Source organism: Hemitrygon akajei, chromosome 7 (genome assembly GCF_048418815.1).
Source record: "Hemitrygon akajei chromosome 7, sHemAka1.3, whole genome shotgun sequence".
Taxonomy (NCBI): Eukaryota; Metazoa; Chordata; class Chondrichthyes; order Myliobatiformes; family Dasyatidae; genus Hemitrygon; species Hemitrygon akajei.
The window spans coordinates 25,582,598-25,601,430 of record NC_133130.1 but is presented as its reverse complement, the minus strand read 5'-3'; the positions used below and the strand labels follow the sequence as shown (position 1 = coordinate 25,601,430).

General features: G+C 42.7%; 1 protein-coding gene across 2 annotated transcripts in view; it reads left to right on the top strand.

Annotated features, from left to right (window-relative positions):
- rasgrp3 (RAS guanyl releasing protein 3 (calcium and DAG-regulated)) overlaps positions 1-18,833 on the top strand; it is a 111,699-nt gene that overhangs the window by 37,240 nt on the left and 55,626 nt on the right. For both annotated transcript variants that reach the window (XM_073050516.1, XM_073050515.1), the window contains one exon: positions 4,451-4,624. In XM_073050516.1, coding sequence (XP_072906617.1) covers positions 4,451-4,624 — 174 coding nt within the window. The remainder of the gene's footprint in view (positions 1-4,450; positions 4,625-18,833) is intronic.

The following is an 18,833-nucleotide window of genomic DNA, read 5'->3' as shown; positions in this document are numbered from 1 at the left end:
CCCTCATCGTGGCAGTAGAGGATGCCATGGATTGACATGTCGGAATGGCAATGGGAAGTAGAATCAAAATGGGTTGTCACCGGGAGATCCCGCTTGTGGTGGTGGACAGAGCTAAGGTGCTCGGTGAAGTGGTCTCCCAATCTACAGGATACACAGTCTGCAGAGGCCACTCCGGGAGCACCAGATACAGTAGATGACCCCCAACAGACTCGCAGGTGAAGAGCCACCTCACCTGGAAGAACTATTTGCGGCCCTGGATGGTAGTGAGGGAGGAGGTGGAAGGGCAGGTGTTGTGCTTGTTCTGCTTGCAAGAACCTGGATGAAGATCAGTGGGGAGGGACAAGTGGACAAGGGGGTCACGTAGGGAGCAATCTCTATGGAAAGTGGATACTGGGGGCGGGGGAAGGGATTGATGTGCTTGGTAGTGGGAAATCCCCTCCCCTACCTTCTTACTCTGACATCTCCCCTTTCTTTCCAGTCCTGATGAAGGTTCTCAGCTTGAAACATCGACTTCTTAACTCCTCTCCATTGATGCAGTTTGACCTGCTGAGTTCCTCTAGCACTTTGTGTGTATTGCTTTGGATTTCCAGCACCTGCAGACTTTTTTGTATTTGCAATAAAAAGCTGGAAGAAGATCATTGTGATCAAGTGATTTAATGCATGTTTGAACACTCTTGCCCCCTTTAAAAAGAGCTCTTTCATGAGCTAAAAACACAAAATGCTGGCAGAACTCCAGCAGGCCAGACAGCATCTATGGGAGGAGGTAGTGACGACGTTTCGGGCCGAAACCCTTCATCTGCAGATTCACTCGTGTTGCCTCTTTCATGAACTGTTCACATCAGTGCATCTGAGACTACTGTGACTTCAGACATGCACCTAATGATGCCAGTGCCCATGTTACACCCATCTCCGCCCTTGGGGCATAAATTGGAGCTTTTAGATACAATACACAATCATTAACCACTGTGCTTCATTAACACTTGTTGCTTCAATCCATTATTTAATGGGATATCTGGCTGACATCAAAAGACTCCTCTGGGCAGCTTCAGAAGTGACTGCAGGCTATTCGAACTCATCCCGAAGCTCACAAGTGCTTCCTGCAGCAGTTAGCTGCCAAACTTTGCCATTCAGTGGGTGCACAGTGATCTCACCCCTGGTAACGGTCTGGTAGCCCCACTAGAGGCATCAACAAGAAAGTGACTGATCACACAGGCTGAAATTAGTCAGTCTGCACACAGAGCATTGAGAGTCAGCACATCCAACCTAGACCCTCAGATGATCAATGGAATTGGAGGTTTTCTACGGCTGTCATTGAGTTCTTCAGCCATGCCCTTGTCCTTCATCTACACTTGCCGTTAGAAGTCCTCTCAACCTTTGCTACATGTTCCAACCTGCAGCCACACCTGACGTCTCTGGTGCTCACGTATGGAGGTGGTGATGTATTATTCAGCCTGCTCCAAAAACCTGATCTCGTTTGACACCGCGTACTGTTTGAATAGGGTCTTCATGATGGTGCAGGTTTCCACTGGATGCTCTGGTTTTCTCCCACAAGACAGAACAAACATAAGGAACACGGTTCATTCGGGAAGTGGCACGATAGTGTAGTGGTTAGCACAAAGCTTTACAGCGCCAGCGACCGGGGTTCAATTCCCACTGCTGTAAGGAGTTTGTACGTTCTCCCCGTAACCACATGGGTTTCTTCCGGGTGCTCCGGTGTCCACCCACAGTGCAAAGATCTGCTTGATGGTAGGTTAATTGGTCACTGTAAATTGTCCTATCATTAAGGGTTAAATCAGGGGTTACGTACACAATGCTGGAAGAACTCAGCAGGTTAGGCAGCATCTGTGAGAAAAGAGTAGCCAACGTTTCGGGCCGAGACCCTTCATCAGGAATGGGGGGGAAGAGAGGGCTAAAGCCCAGTAATAGAGATGGGGAGGGGGTAGGGCTAGAGGCGCCAGGTGGAAAACCAATCAGAGGAAAGATAAAGAGGGGAGGGGGAGGGAATAAGCATGAAAGAACTGTAGAGATAAAGAAGCAGAAAGTTGAAAGGGGAGAGAGGCAGAGAGGGACCTGGGATAGGGGGAGGGGGAGGGGGAGGGGGAGAGGGAGGGAATTACCAGAAATTGGAGAATTCAATGTTCATACCACCAGGCTGGAGGCTACCCAGACGGTATATGAGATGTTGCTCCTCCAACCTGAGTTTGGCCACATCATGGCAGTAGAGGAGACCATGTATGGACATATCTAGATGGGAATGAGAGGCAGAGTTGAAGTGGGTGGCAACCGGGAGGTCCTGTCTGTTGTGACGGACGGAGCGGAGGTGCTCGACGAAGCGGTCCCCCAATCTGCGTCGGGTCTCACCGATGTAGAGGAGGCCGCACCGGGAGCACCGGATGCAATAGACGACTCCAGCAGGTGAAGTGTTGCCTCACCTGGAAGGACTGTCTGGGGCCCGGAATGGTGGTAAGGGGGGAGGTGTGGGGATAGGTGTAGCATTTGCGCTTGCAGGGATAAGTGCCGGGTGGGAGTTGTGGTGACGGGAGGATGGGTTAAGGGCTGAAGTGCGGGAAGTGGAGGAGATGTGGGTGAGCTCATCAATTTCATCAACTTTGCTTCTAACTTTCACCCAGCCCTTAAATTCACTTGGTCCATCTCGGACACTTCCCTCCCCTTTCTCGATCTCTCGGTCTCCATCTCTGGAGACAGACTATCCACTGACATCTTCTATAAACCCACTGACTCCCATAACTATCTTGACTATACCTCTACCCACCCTGCGCAATGCAAAAATGCCATTCCCTATTCCCAGTTCCTCCGTCTCCACCGCATCTGCTCCCAGGATGAGGCTTTCCGTTCCAGGACTTCTCAAATGTCCTCTTTCTTTCAGGATCGTGGTTTCCCTTCTGGCGTCATCAAAGATGCCCTCACGCGCATCTCCTCCACTTCCCGCACTTCAGCCCCCATCCTCCCGTCACCACAACAGGGACAGGGTTCCCCTTGTCCTCACCTACCACTCCACCAGCTTCCAGATCCAACACATTATCCTCCGCAACTTCCGCCACCTTCAACAGGACCCCACCACCCAGCACATCTTTCCCTCCCTACCTACTCCTCTCAGCTTTTCGCAGGGATCGTTCCCTCCACGACCACCTGGTCCACACGTCCCTCCCCACAGAACTCCCACCTGGCACTTATCCCTGCAAGCGCAAATGCCAAACCTGTCCCCACACCTCCCCCCTTACCACCATTCTGGGCCCCAGACAGTCCTTCCAGGTGAGGCAACACTTCACCTGCGAGTCTGCTGGAGTCGTCTATTGCATCCGGTGCTCCCGGTGCGGCCTCCTCTACATCGGCGAGACCCGACGCAGATTGGGGGACCGCTTCGTCGAGCACCTCCGCTCCGTCCGTCACAACAGACAGGACCTCCCGGTTGCCACCCACTTCAACTCTGCCTCTCAATCCCATCTAGATATGTCCATACATGGTCTCCTTTACTGCCATGATGAGGCCAAACTCAGGTTGGAGGAGCAACACATCATCTACCGTCTGGGTAGCCTCCAGCCTGGTGGTATGAACATTAAATTCTCCAATTTCCGGTAATTCCCTCCCCCTCCCCCTTCCTCTATCCCAGGTCCCTCTCTGCCTCTCTCCCCTTTCAACTTTCTGCTTCTTTATCTCTACAGTTCTTTCATGCTTATCCCCTCCCCCTCCCCCTTTATCTTTCCTCTGATTGGTTTTCCACCTGGCTCCTCTAGGCCCTACCCCCCTCCCCTATCTCTATTACTGGGCTTCGGCCCTCTCTTCCCCCCCCCCCCCCCATTCCTGATGAAGGGTCTCGGCCCAAAATGTTGGTTACTCTTTTCTCATGGATGCTGCCTGACCTGCTGAGTTCTTCCAGCGTTGTGTACATATTCTTTGATCCACAGCATCTGCAGTTGTATTTTTGTGTTTTAAATCGGGGGTTGCTGGGCGGTGTGGCTCGAAGGGCCGGAAGGGTCTATTCTGTATCTCAATGACTAAATAAATAAATAAAGCACAAACAGCTACAATGTCAGACGTGATTCATGGAAACACTCTAAGGTAGACCTAACCCCACCCCCAACGTCTCCCCATGACTCAGGAAATAAGTGCTGGCTCTGGTATAAGTGAAATAGCTCAGACTGGCTCAGCTGCTGACATCCCCCTCCCATCCTGCCTCTGAAATCACCACGAGGCTGATCTGCTCACAGGGTTGCAGCAGCGCAGAGCTGCTGTCTCAAAGCTCCAAGGAGAGGTGTGACTGTTCTGTCCCAAACTTGGTTCAGACTAGACAAGCCAAAACAGAAGGGATTGGTGGATAAAACATGAGCAGCCAAAGAAAATATAACAAATCTCAGCTTTAATGCATTTGTACAAGGAATGTATTGGCTCCTGACCTTTAATTAACTTTTGAAATGGTGATGTCCTCCAGTTTACAGACTATCAGAGTTATGTCACGCATCGCAGCCTAATGGATAACCCAACCCTCGAGAGATCCATCGCCCTCTTCAATGGCATTTCCCAGTGGCTCCAGCTGATGGTTCTTAGCAAGCAGACACCTGTGCAAAGGGCAGAGGTTATCACCAAGTTCATTAATGTGGCTCAGGTGAGTAATGTTTTCAGAAATGCTGGTGGCTTTCCTGGTGGGGATCCATCAGCAATCGGGTGTTTCCTTGGTGGTTTGTGCTCATGAGGTAACAAAGCCACAGATATTGGTCACGGCCATACTGCAAATCTTCAAATGCTTTGTAGAATACAGGGGCATAGAGCAAGCAAGGCTCTTCAAGGCATCTATCTTCAAATTAGTCTGTCAAAGAACTAGGAAAAGACAACAGGTTTAAAATTTTCCTATTATATGAAAACTGTTACCTTCACTTGTTCAGGATGCGATGTTTGTTTACAATGCCCGCATTTATTACCTATTTTTAATTGCCCTTTGAACTGAAAGGCTACTTCAAGATTCAAGATTAATTTATTATCAAAGAATTTTATAAATTATACAACCTTGAGACTTGCTTGTTCACGGGAAGCCACAAAGCAAGAAACCCAAAGGAACCTAATTAAAGAAAAAAAAAGAATAAGAATAAAAATTAAAAGACCAACACTTGAGGTGCAAGAGAAAGCAAAAAAAAACAGCAACAACAACATCAGAGACAGTTAAGAGTCAAGTTGCAAAAAGCCAAGTTATGTTAAATTATACAGATTTCCTTTCCTAAGGGCTACCATTCTGTTTCGCTGTCATCATTACATAGATTTTTGTTCACAGTTTATTGAATTGTTAATTATAAATTCTCAAGATGGCAGTCAATCCCATGTCTCTGGCTCAGTAGACCAGGCCTCTGAACCCTAGTTCACCATGGTCCTGCTCCTTCCAGTGGGACGCTTGACTGTGAGATCTTAACACGAGAGGGAACTGTGGAAGCTTTAGAAGTAGCAGAAGCCCTCCTCACATTTAAAAAGTAATTGGATATACATCTGAAGGGCCAAATATATAGAGGTGGAAGCCAATAGCTGGAAGTACTGATTTTGGTTGGTCATCTTGAACATGATGGGCCAAGTGTGCCCTAAATTTCAGTGATTTTTGTGACAGGACAAGAGGGGGTATTGTGGCGGGTTAAACTCAGACTTTGGAAAGATTTGTAGGGAATGTTGAAAGTTATGAATTCAGTGTACTTGGGAGTCAGAGGAGGTGAACAAGGACAGGTGATTGAGATTTGGGATGGAAGCAATAGAGTTATGGATGATCTGGTGCTCTCTGAGTTCAGATAAAAAGAGAAGCTGATGTTGGGTGAGATGAATTAGGGCTGAAGGTGGAAATAGGTGATTGATGAATGTGAGGTCTGAGATTCATCATGGCTTTCAGGAGGATCTCTGTGGTTCCATGTGATCCAAGTACAAAACTGTTCTTCTCTTCTATTTGTTGGTCAAGGCTCATGATGAATGAACCTATTGGCTTGCCAAAGTATCTTCAATGATTCACAGTGACTTTTTCCCATTCACAAATTATTTGGTGTTCCTCTGGCAAATGTGCTTTGTATAAGTTAAACCTTAGCTACCAAAGGTACTCACTTATCCTGGGATTAAAACATTGTTAGAACTTTGGGTACAATTGCAGGCTGAATAGACTGGATAAATGCTTCCTCTCAGTAACGTTCACAGCAATGTTACCACAACTATGTGAATTACAGTTTGTTTTTTGCTCTTTGCATTTTTTCTATGTTCATAATCAGTCCATTATCAATGAAAAGCCTCTTTGGAAGTTGAAACCTATGTCCTTGGTCATATTTGAGTACCAGTTAGGTTGTTCAATATAAACAAGGAGATCATGTGCGACCTGTGACCAACTCCAGTTCTCACCTTCATCAAAATTCCTCGTTATCTTTGGTTTATAAAATCTGTTATTCCCAGGCGTAAAACTAACAATTGATGCAGCATCAGTAGAAGAGGTTCCCATCTTCCCACCATTCTTAAAGTGCACCAGTGCTTCCCTACCTTACAAAACCTTGCTCTATTTTTTTAAACTACGTACCTGAACCCTAGGCTATCCATTTAGCAATATTACCTCATCATTTATGTGTCCAATCTTGAAAACTGTAATCCCGTCACACTTTCCTAAATCCAAGAACTGAATGGTTTTGATATACCGGATAATCTTCTGGCACGGACTTCTAACACATAAGCAGCCAGTTGCTTTGTTATGCCTCACCTCTCACTGTGAAAGGGGGCACCTCTTTTTCCCTTTATTAGGAAGGGAGAGCCTGTGGCATGTCAAATTGTCAGGTGAACAATTGATTTGTGTTGTACTTCAGATCATGGTCTTTCTTGGGGGCTTTGCTATTGCTTGCTCGGTGGGTGGAGGGTGCAGATGCTTTTTTTGCGGAAGTGGGTGGGGATGGGGGAGGGTCGGTGCTTTGCTGCCTCTTGCGTGTGGGGGAGAGTGGGGGGGGGGTGCTTTAGGTTTCTAATTTTTTGACTGTCACTCATTCTTCGGCCACTCTTCTGTTCTCACGGATGAAGAAAAAGAATTTCAGGATGTATATTACATACATTTCTCTGCTATTAAGAGGAGCTATTGAACTTGTAAGTGGCCAATTATTTTGATATGACAGTGTTACAATCAAGATGGCATGTCAACATTTGAAGGGAGAGTTCCCAATTTAGACTATAACACATTGGAACAGAAGAAGACATAGGACCATCATGCCCCTGAAACTGGTGGGGAAACTGTCCTCGCTATGTCTCAACAGCTCCCTTTGCAACTGGATCTTAACAGGAAGGCCACAGTCAGTCCGTGTCTCTCGCTATGTCTCTAGTTCCATTGTACTGTGTGTTTAGCCTGTTACTGTTCACACTGCTGACACATCATTGTGTTGCACGATTAAGCTCAAACTGCGACATTAAGTTTCCCGATGACATAACAGCGGTTGGCCTTATCAACAACAAAGAGTACAAAGGGGAAGTGGAGCAGCTAGTGGACTGGTGTGTGATCAACAACCTAAGACAGAACATGGAGAGGACCAGGGAAATGATTGTGGACTTCAGGAAAGTGCAGACGAACTATCCCCCTCTGCAAATACATGTCTCCTTCGTAGAGAGAGTTAAGAGCATCAAGTTTCTGGGATTTCACATCATGGATGACCTCACCTGGTTTCTTAACACCACCTCCCTGAACAAGAAGGCACAGCAGCTCCTCCACTTCCTAAGGAGATTGAGGCAAGTGAGGCTTACTCCCTCCATCTTAGCTGTGTTTTATAGGAGAACCACTGACAGCATTCTGACTATTTGCATTTCCATCTAGTATGGGAGCAGCTGAGCACTGGACCAGAAGTCCCTACAAAGGTCTGTGAGAACAGCTGAGAGGATCATAGGGGTCATCTCCCTAATATCCATCAGGGACATTTACCAGGAGCTCTGCATACGCAGGGCCCTTAGTATTATTAAGGATCCCACCTATCCATTCAGCATTTTCTTTGACTTTCTACCATTAGGCAAGAGACTCCAATGCATAAAAACAAGAAAGGTCAGGATGAGAAACAGTTTCTTCCCCCAGGCCATTAGGCTTCTGAACACCCTGCCATATCACATTCGAGGTGTCACCGGTTAACCTGTTCTGTACTTGACAATATTTAATTTATGCAATTTTCTTTGTTTATTTATGTATAATTCATCTGTAGAATTGATCCTAAATTTCAATAGTTATAGTGTGTTATGTGTACTACTGTGTTACTGTGCTGGAGAAATGTTGTCTCGCTTGACAATATATTTATATATATTTAAATGGCAATAAGCTTGACTTGAATTTATCTATTTGGTCCATTGAGTCTGCTCTGCTATTCCATCATGGCTCCCCCCAACCAATGGGGAGGGAGCTTCTGAAACATGCCCCTCATATTGGCCAGGAAGTTGGCAGGCCTGTCCCATATTGAGGTTGTAATATTGCTGGAGTTCATCGTAAAGCAGAGGAGACTGCACTCCAAAAATTATCAGCCTTTATTTCTCTTCAACATTTGGATTATTACAGGACAGGAGTGAGATATCTGTGGTTGCTGCTGATTATGTGGTAAGTATAAACTTACCACCATTGTGAATTTACCACTTTGTCTTACTTTGGGTAGTTAAACCCTGCTTGGTGGCAGGAACTTGACTGACATCATACCCAGAGCCTAAATGCGCAGCAGAAAAAAATCTTGTGCAGCCTGCTACTGCGCTTTATCCCTGGGCTTTGCCAGCTGTCAAACCAGTCAGGACATTGAATATTTTTAACTGCTCTTGACATTCAGAATCATCTAAAATCATTTTTTTGATTATTAGAATTCTATACATTAACTGTAAAGTTATATAAAAATAAAGAAGTTATTATAAATAGTATTAAAACATATAAATTAGCTTGAAACAACACACACAAAATGCTGGTGGAACACAGCAGGCCAGGCAGCACTGTGCTTCTCCTTATAGATGCTGCCTGGCCTGCTGTGTTCCACCAGCATTTTGTGTGTGTTGTTTGAATTTCCAGCATCTGCAGATTTCCTCGTGTTTGCTCTTTAAATTAGCTTGATGTAACTTTCAAAATTCTAAGTAAACTTATTATCATGGTATGTGGACTATATGTCACCATATACTACCTTGAGATTTGTTTCTATGCTGGTACTTTTGGGAAAATAAAGAAATACAATAGAGTCTGTAACGAAAACTGGACATAACAATGACTGACAAATATCCAATGTGTGAAAGAGCACAAATTGTGCCAGTAATAAATAAAAAGGTAAATAAATAACATGAAGCTAAGAGCTGGAAAGGTGATTGGTGAAAGTGATACAGAGCTGGAGAAGGGAAAGGATAATGGGACGGGAGGCCTCAGGAGAAAGAAAGTGGGGGGGGGAAGCACCAGAGGGAGATGGAGAACAGGCAAACAACTAAATATGTCAGGGATGGGGTAAGAAGGGGAGGAGGGGCATTAATGGAAGTTAGAGAAGTTCTCCAGCTCTGTATCACTTTCGCCAATCACCTTTCCAGCTCTTAGCTTCATCCCACCCCCTCCGGTCTTCTCCTATCATTTCGCATTTCCTCCTCCCCCCACTACTTTCAAATCTCTTACTATCTCTCCTTTCGGTTAGTCCTGACGAAGGGTCTTGGCCCAAAACGTCAACAGCGCTTCTCCCTATAGATGCTGCCTAGCCTGCTGTGTTCCACCAGCATTTTGTGTGTGTTATTGATTAGATTGTTCTGCTAAGAGCCAGCATGGACCCAAAAGGCAAAAAGGACCCTTTCTGTATAGCGATAGGTAAGTAAAGTCGGTTCTGTGTCTCCAGTGTCCTGCATTTACTGCATTGATTATATTGTATTTCTTTGTTCTACTGTGAATGTCCACAAGAAAATAAATCTCAGGTCAGTATATGGTGACATAAACATACTTCGATAATAAATTGACTTTGAGCTGCCATGTGGAGGGCCAGAGTTGGTAACTTTAAAAATAACTTCAACGTTCATTGAGGCGTCACAACCTTATTGTAATATACCATAATGTGCAAGTAGGAAACGCAGAGTACGTGGTCATGATATTCATGATATTGTGGAACAGAATGTTCATTATGAAGTAGATTGTGACTCAGCAAGCGGTACAACTGGATGACCCAATACCGTGGCTTCTTAACTGAACCCCCCAAATGTATCTATGTTTGAACACTCAACGGAGTGTTCCTCTCTTTATCAGAGTGTAGTTCTGTTCCCTGTCATTTCCTCTGTTTTTTCCTCTGCTTTGTGCTATGCGTTAGTTGCAGGAAACCAGTCACATGAAAGGAAATGAGTAGAAGTAACAGAGAGAGAGAGAGTGAGAGAGAGAGGGATAAGTCATGATCTGGATTGACAGTTCTGGAATTAAGCATCCCTACCCAGGAAGGGGATCGATGGAAGAATGCTGATGACTCATAAACAGCTGCCCCCCCCCCCCCCCCCACCAATCCCAAGTAAAATTAATGCTTGGCTGGGGAAGGTAAAGTTTCCAAGCTCTGGGTTATCGAATGCCACAAGCAATTGGCCAGCAGCACCTGTCAAGGAAACAAGTGCACTCATAATGATCAAAATAACCTATTCGTAATAACGCAGTTTGGAAGGGTAGATATTTCTGATTACCAAGACCTTTCCACAATTGGAATAAATTGGTTTTATTAGATATCCTAATGAAAATAGACCACAAGACATGAGAACAGAATTAGGCCTTTCAGCCCATTGAGTCTGCTCCACCATTCAATCATGGTTGATTTACTACCCTCTCAATCCTGTTCCTCTGATTCTCTCTGTAAAAGATGAGGTTCACATGAATGATTCGGGAATAAAAGTCTTACTGTATGAGGGGCTATTGATGGCTCTCAGCTTTTACTTGCTGGAATTTAGAGTTGTGGGTGGGGGGCAGGGGTTCTTATTGAAACCTAATGAATGTTGAAAGGCCAAGATAGAGTGGATGTGGAGAAGATGTTTCCTATGGTGGGGGAGTCTAGGACCAAGGGCACAGCCTCAGAATAGAGGGACGTCCATTTAGAGTGGTAATGAGGAGGAATTTCTGTAGCCAGAGGTTGGGGAATCTGTCAAATTTGTTGCCACAGGCAGTTATGGAACTCAGGTCACAGGATGTATTTAAGACAGAGGTTGACTGGTTCCTGATTAGTCAGGGCATTAAAGGTTACGGGAAGAAGGCAGAAGAATGGGGTTGAAAGGGAAATGGATCAGTGACGATGAAACGGCGGAGGATACTTGATAGGCCGAATGGCTTAATTCTGCTCCTAATTCTTATGGTTTTATTATGGAAACATTTGATGCCTTTATTTACCATGAAAAATGTTAGGAAGCTTTAGGAAGACCATAAGACATAGGAGCAGAATTGGGCTATTCATCCCTACATCATTAGTTCAGCAGGAATCACCAATTTGTTACCTTGACTGGGCTTTATTAAAACCATAAAAGCATCCTAAATTGGAAGATTAATTTTATTGAAAATTCAGAGTTTGATGTAATGGTCAATGCAACACTCCAAAGAGTGAACCTAAGATGGAAGATTGCTAAGATTGCTCTACAGAGCAGGGAAATACGCAATAGTTGACTGGTGAAGCAAGCAGCACAAACGATATTCCGAATGTAATCAACAAGTTCAAAATTAAATTTGACACACAGCTGGAAGAGGTATGTCTTTAATTATATATTTAACAAAGCACGGAGACAGAGAACAAGTGCAGGTTTAACTATAATTCCAAGACATATCCTCTCCATAGAGTCATAGAAGGATATTGCACAGGAAGCCACACATGGAGTATAAGAAATAGGAGCAGGAGGAGGTAATTTGCCCTTCAGACTTTCTCTGATCATAGCTGATCTTTTATTTCAAACATTATTTCCTTGTCCTATCCTTTCATCTTTGATTATTTTAATATACAGTTATCAATCAGTCTTTAGAGTCATGGAAAAATATAGCCCAGAAACAGGGACTTTCATCCCAACTAGTCTGAGTTGGTGTAGATGACAAACGACAATGGACCCAGCGACGATCCTGGGCCACTCCACTAGTCACAGGTCTCCAGTCAGAGAATTCCATCTCCCACAAAGTCGATGCCTAGTGCAAGTTACTACATCATCTTGAATGCCAAGTTATTGAATCTTCCACTGCCTTGCCTGCATCAACTTTCCTAGTAACTTCCTAGATAAATTCTATAAGATTGGTTAGACATGACCTACCATGCACAAAGCCATGCTGACTATTCCTGATCAGTCTCTGTCTATCCAAATACTCATACATCTGGTTCCTTAGAATACTTTCCAATAACTTTCCCGCTACTGATGTCGGGCTTACCGGCCTATAATTTCCTGGTTTATTTTTAAAGCCTTTCTTCAACCATGATACAACATTAGTTATCCTCCCATCCTCCTGAACTTCACCTGCCACTAAGGATGATTAAAATATCTCTGTTAGGACATCTGCAATTTCTGCACTTGCCTCCCACAGGGTCCGAGGAAACACCTTGTTAGTTCCTGATTAATTATTTGCCCAAGACTGTGAATACGTTCCGCTCTGTAATCTGTATAGAGTCCAGGACCTCACTGCTGCATTGCCTCACTTCTGTAGACTCTGTACTCATCTCCCGAGTTAACACGGATGCAAAAGATCCATTTACGATCTCTCCTATCTATTTTGGCTCCACGCATTGACCACCATTCTGATCTTCCAGAAGACTAACTTTGACCCTTGCAATCTTTTGCTCTTATCATATCTGTAGAATCCTTTAGGATTCTCCTTCACCTTGTCTGCTGCAGCAACCTTGTGTCTTCTTTTTGCCTTAGTGATTTCTTTTTTGAGTGTTCTCTTGCATTTCTTATATTCTATAAGTACGTCATTTGTTCCTTTCTGCTATGCACATCCTTTTATTTTCTTAACCACGGCCTCAATATCTCATGAAAACCAAGGTTCCCTAAATCTGATATCTTTACCTTTTATTCTGACAGGTACATTTAAGCTTTGTACTCTCAATATTTCACTTTTGAAGGCCTCCCACTTACCAAGTACGCCTTTGCCAGGAAACAGCCTGTCTCAAACCACACCTGCCAGATCCTTTCTGATACCATCAAAATTGGTCTTTCTCCACTTTAGAGTCTCAGCCTGCTGACTAGACTCATCTTTTTCCATACTTAGTTTGAAACTAATGGCATTATGATTACTAGGTGCAAGGTGTTCCTCTACACAAACTTATTTCCCTGCCTTATTTCCTAATAGGAGATCAAGTATCACACACTCTCTCACTGGGACTTCTGTGCACTGATTAAGGAAATTTTCCTGCACACATTTGACAAACTCTATTCCATCTAATCCTTTTACAGAATTGGGGTCCTTTGATTTTGAATGTAATCATAATTTGATCTCCCACAGTCTTTCAGGCTAGAGAATACTAATTCAGAAAATTTCGAAACAATGTATTTGTGCTCTCTCCACCACATTGTGGACTTGGATTGTGAATAGTTGTAGCCCAGACATCGATCTCCTTGGTACCTCACTTGTCACAGCCATTAAGCTGTGAGGACCTATTCCTATCCTTTTGTTGACTATTTGTTAACCAACCTTCAATCCGTCAATCCACTCAGCTCATTATGGCTACTCCAGCTTTAATCTTATTGCAAGTGTGGTCATGATGGATTTAAACATATAAAAATGAAATGTAAATTCTGAAGGCATGGAATATGTTTGAGTGCGTAGTTTGAAAGTGTTGATATTTGCCACCTTATTGGCTCTCACCTGTGGCAGCAAGGAGCTGTTTGAATGTGACAGCAGCCACACCGTTCTGCAAAGGGCATGAAAAGGCACAAAGGAAGTCATGGTCATGCACAGCCACCGAGGAAGAGCCCAGTTGTGACGACTACTCATAACATTGGAGCCGGACTTCCCAGGTTGAGAGAGTGGAACCGCCTCAGAGCAGTGGCTTTTCCACACAGGTTTCTGCGTGTGCACAACGTAACTGCACAAACCTAACTGTCACCATCAGATACAACAGACAGCCAATCATCAATCGCTATTTAATACTTCAGCATCTAATTTAAATTTAAGGGTAAGCGTTAATATATATTTTCACAAATTACATAAAATGTAAGAGCGTTCCCACCCAGCTTCCTATTTCCATTGCTGCTGCTGCTTCTTCTTCTGACTTTTAATGGCAGTTGGCGGTCCAACTTAAAGGTGCATTACTGCCATCAACTGGACTGGAGTCTGGTGCAGAGAGTTGGGAAATAAAACCCCTCCCATTTCTTTATCAATTACCCCAAAGGGACCTATAGATTGTAAATAACGAAAGACAATATTGTGGCAAGCATTTGTTCTGTAATGACAGACGAGGAAGCTCTTTAACTCAACAACAGTTTATTTTTTTTATTTAAACAAAATATACTTTATTCAAAAATAAAATTATATACAATAAACCATTCAATGACACTCAATCCTGTACAAATGTTTCCATTGCGCTTTTTACATTTCCACACTTTTTGCCACCCAGGTGGCACTCCGTTATTCCATATTTACATACCCTTTTTGAGGGGGATACACCCCAGCCCTCTACCCCTCAACTCCCACGGGAAAAGACCCCTAAACTGTGGTCCTTCCCCACCAGGCCCTTGCGGTTGCTGCACCAAGTTTGAGTGCGTCCCTCAGCACATACTGCTGCAGCCGAGAATGTGCCAGTCGGCAGCATTCCCCCATGGACATCTCCATGTGCTGGTAGACCATCAAGTTTTGGGCCGACCAAAGAGCGTCTTTCACCGAGTTGATGATCTGCCAGCAGCACCGGATGTTGGTCTCTGTGTGCGTCTAGACACAAACAGACCAGGCACCATGGCCCAAAGAGTAAACCCAACCAGTCTCATACAGACAGGGGAGGTGACCATCACACACTCCGGTTACAGTTAGGGTGACCCACAAATACACAAGAAAATAACTGTATAACCCAAGCTAAAATGTAACAATAAACAAACTGGAACTTCCCACCATAATCCCACAAAAGCATTTTAACACAAGTGCAATAAACAGTGCTGGTCATTAGAAATGCAGGCGTGGGCTGTTGACCACGCCCCACCCAGAGCGTCTCAATATTGTAAATTAAATTAAAGTCACTTCCATAATTTAGTAAAGTTTTTAAATGAAAACTATCAACACCAAAAGATAGTGACGCCTGCATTTGATCTCTTTCAACCTTATATGCTTCACATTGTAATAGAATGCGTTCAACTGTTTCCTAATGATGACAAAATCTACACACCCCAGAGTGATGTTTCCAAACGATATAAGGAATAATTAAACATAGTATGCCCAATTCTAAGTCGAGTCAATAAATTCCTTCCTTTTTTGTTGTACCCCTTTCTCTCATAAAACCAACAGTTTTTTGTATTCCTTAAAGGTGTCTCCCCTTATGCCTATCATCCTACACGTCTTGCCATAATCCCCTGATTCTTAACCCCACCAATCCCTTAGCTTCTGATTTGTTAAGTGGAAGGTTTATGTCCACAGGTGAACTCTTAACAGCTTTTTGGCCAATCAACCCACTCATTCCCCTCAACACCTCCATGTGCAGGGACTCATAAGAAGATGACATGTAAACCAATACTTTGAATATAAAATAAAGTTTAAAGAGCTTCCAGAAGTAAATCTGACCTACTGCTAGAATGACCTGTTGTAAGACAAATCAAAACTGAAAAAGAATCTGAACAAATTACAACTTTACAAGGATAAGTTTCCTCCACCTACTGTAAGCCCAATTCTGCTGCATGTACTGATAAATGGTTAGTAAGATGTTTCTTTACTGTTACCTGTAATTCAGGTACAAAAACATTCCCAGTTAAATTACCTTTTGATCCATCAATAAAAATGGTTAGCATATCAGAATAATTTTCCTTAACATATTGATGAGCCAACAGACTCACAGGCACGTCAGAATCCTTGGACTTCATTAAATCAACTAAAGTAATTGGGAAAAAAAACAAGATGGAGTTACCAAGAAAGCCATAGTGGGACATACTGCATAATCCAGCAAACTCATATTCCTAAAGTGATAAGAACCCAGCCACCCAAAACTAAAGACACTCTTCTTGTGATCTTCCCAACAGTCTTCCAACACACTTTTCACAGAATGGTCATTCCTCTGCCCCCTCAAATTAATCCAATATGTTAACAACAACTTAAACCTCCACAATTCTAAGGGTAATCGTCCCATATCAACCAGTAAAGCTGAAATAGGGAACAGTCTTACTGCATCACAACCCAGTCTTAAAGCCTGCGGATGCATCACATCCAAACATTTTAAATTTGAAGTTGAAGCCACTTGGCCATAATTAAGTACAGATCGAATTAAACAAATATAAATGGTCAAAAAAGGTTTTTGTGTAGCACCCCAAGAATACCCAGTCACCTGAGGATATTTAATGATCCTTTACATTTATTAATTAGTTTACCGACAGATTTTTATTCAGCCACATGCTGAGAGATCATACCACTGACACGTCAAGAGTTTGACCATTTAATTTCAAATCAAGTGAAGGTCTATTAATCCTCTTTGTAAAACACATAACTTGTGTTTTAGCTACTGAAAGCTTAAAACCCTGTCTATTTGCCCACTGTTCGACTTTATTAATTGCTAATTGCATCCTAAATACAGTTAATTTAAAATTCCCATGAAGGAGGGAAGATGGCCTAAACTCCAAATATGATTCAAAAATTTTAATATTATCTGAAGAGAGTTGTCAGCCATATGTTTAAACACACAATAACATATATCATCTTTTGCTGGAGCTGTCTGACATGAACTATTAATAGCTTTCTTAAATTCACAAAAGAAAACTCTACATCACTAATACTGTCATTGCTGCAGCTGGCTTCCAATACATCAAGGTATTCACTTAGAACCTTATCCCTACATTGTTTAGCCTCTTCACTTAAATTATAAAGATTATCAATTGCAGCAAATGACTGAGCCAGTAACTCAACCTTCTCTATTTCAGTAACAATCATATTCCCTTCTTTAATCAATGTTATTAACCCTATGAATCTACCTCATTTTCTTAATCATTCTCCAAACACAAAGTTTAATATCTCTTCCAATACTATCACAATATGATCTCCAGTAAACCTGTTTTGCCATTTTCCTCACCACAGCCTGTGCCCTTCTATGCTTAATAAGGTCACTTGATGAGTGATACTTCTTAAATTTCCTAAATGTCTTATTTCTCTCACTAATTGCCTCTGCACTCTCCTCAGTCCATGGTACAGACTTCCTCCTGTTAATGCCCTTTTAAATAGCAATCACTTCCACTGTAGTTTGATGAATAATGTGACATAACCTTTCATTGCAGAAATCCACATCATCCTGATACTCAGCCCTGACAGATGTTCAACACATAAAGCTTTAAAGTTCTCCCAATTTGCTTTACCACAATTCCAACTCCTAAAAGTTGGCCAATTGTCCTACTGTCCCCTATATAAATCCACACCCAAGCTTATAAATATAGGAAAATGATCACTCCCCAATGTTTCATCTCCCATGATATCCCACTCGCTCACTCCAGCCAGAATGTTTGAAACTTAAGTTAAATCTATAGCAGTGTCCAAACTATAGTGAACATTGAATCTTGTACCCCTCCCATCATTAACACACACAAGACGGGAAATACCTAAAAATTTAGCAATCAAGCCATTCCCATCATTCTGTGAGGTATGTGCATTAAAATCCCCATGCCATACAACCTTCAGTGAGCTAGAACTACATAAGCTTTCCAACAAATCAATTAAAAGCTTTTCACAAAGGCTGTAAGAATATACTACTTTTAATACCCCTACCTGCTGAATCAAATATCTCTACTACAAGTCCCTCATACACTTCATTCACGTCCTCAACTCTACAGTATATCCTATCCCTTTCTTTATAAAACTTGCAAAACCACCTTCTATACCAACTAACCTATCATGCCTAATTACAACATAATCCTGCAAAGAAAAGCTTAAATATGGTAACAACCAGGTTTCCCGAATACATATAATATTGGGTGAATTTGATAATTCAGAAATAAACTTCTTAAAGTCTTGACCGTTAGAAATCAGGCTTCTTGCATTCAACTGTAATATTCTTAATCCCATGATGTACCTTCACAAAGAGACTGAAATACAGGTACCACACACATCAGAGCTTCATTTACAGATTCCCACATAACACCACTTATACCAAGATATTTTTCAGGAGCTTTCACAATAATTTTTTAATTTTCTCAGTACAACTATATGCGTGAGCAGTACAATTCAGCACATTGGTTATAAACATCACAAACTTCATTTTGTCAACTAGTAAAGTATCTTTAGTAAGAGATCTGTGATGCTGACACATAGCCACTGACTTTACATTCTTTTCTTTAACTGGTAATACTTTATTAACATTCGATTTAACTTTTTGCAAGGCCTCTGCATAAGACACACCTTACTGTACTTTAACCTGTTGAACTTCAGCTGCTTTCTTAAGCACTTCATATCCTCTATAAGCTGGACATGTTCTCCTCTGCAATTACAGTCATTAAACTTTACACCTTCACAAAAGGCGTAGAGGAAGGATATAAGTAAGGCTGAAAGAGTGCAAAGAAAATTTACAAGGATGTTGTTGGGACTAGAGAACCTGAGTTATAGGAAAAGATTGAATAGGTTAGGACTTTATTCCTTGGAACAGAGAAGATTAAGGGGAGATTTGATAGAGATATACAAAATTATAAGGAGTATAGATAGGGTAAGTGCAAACAGGCTTTTTCCACTGAGGTTG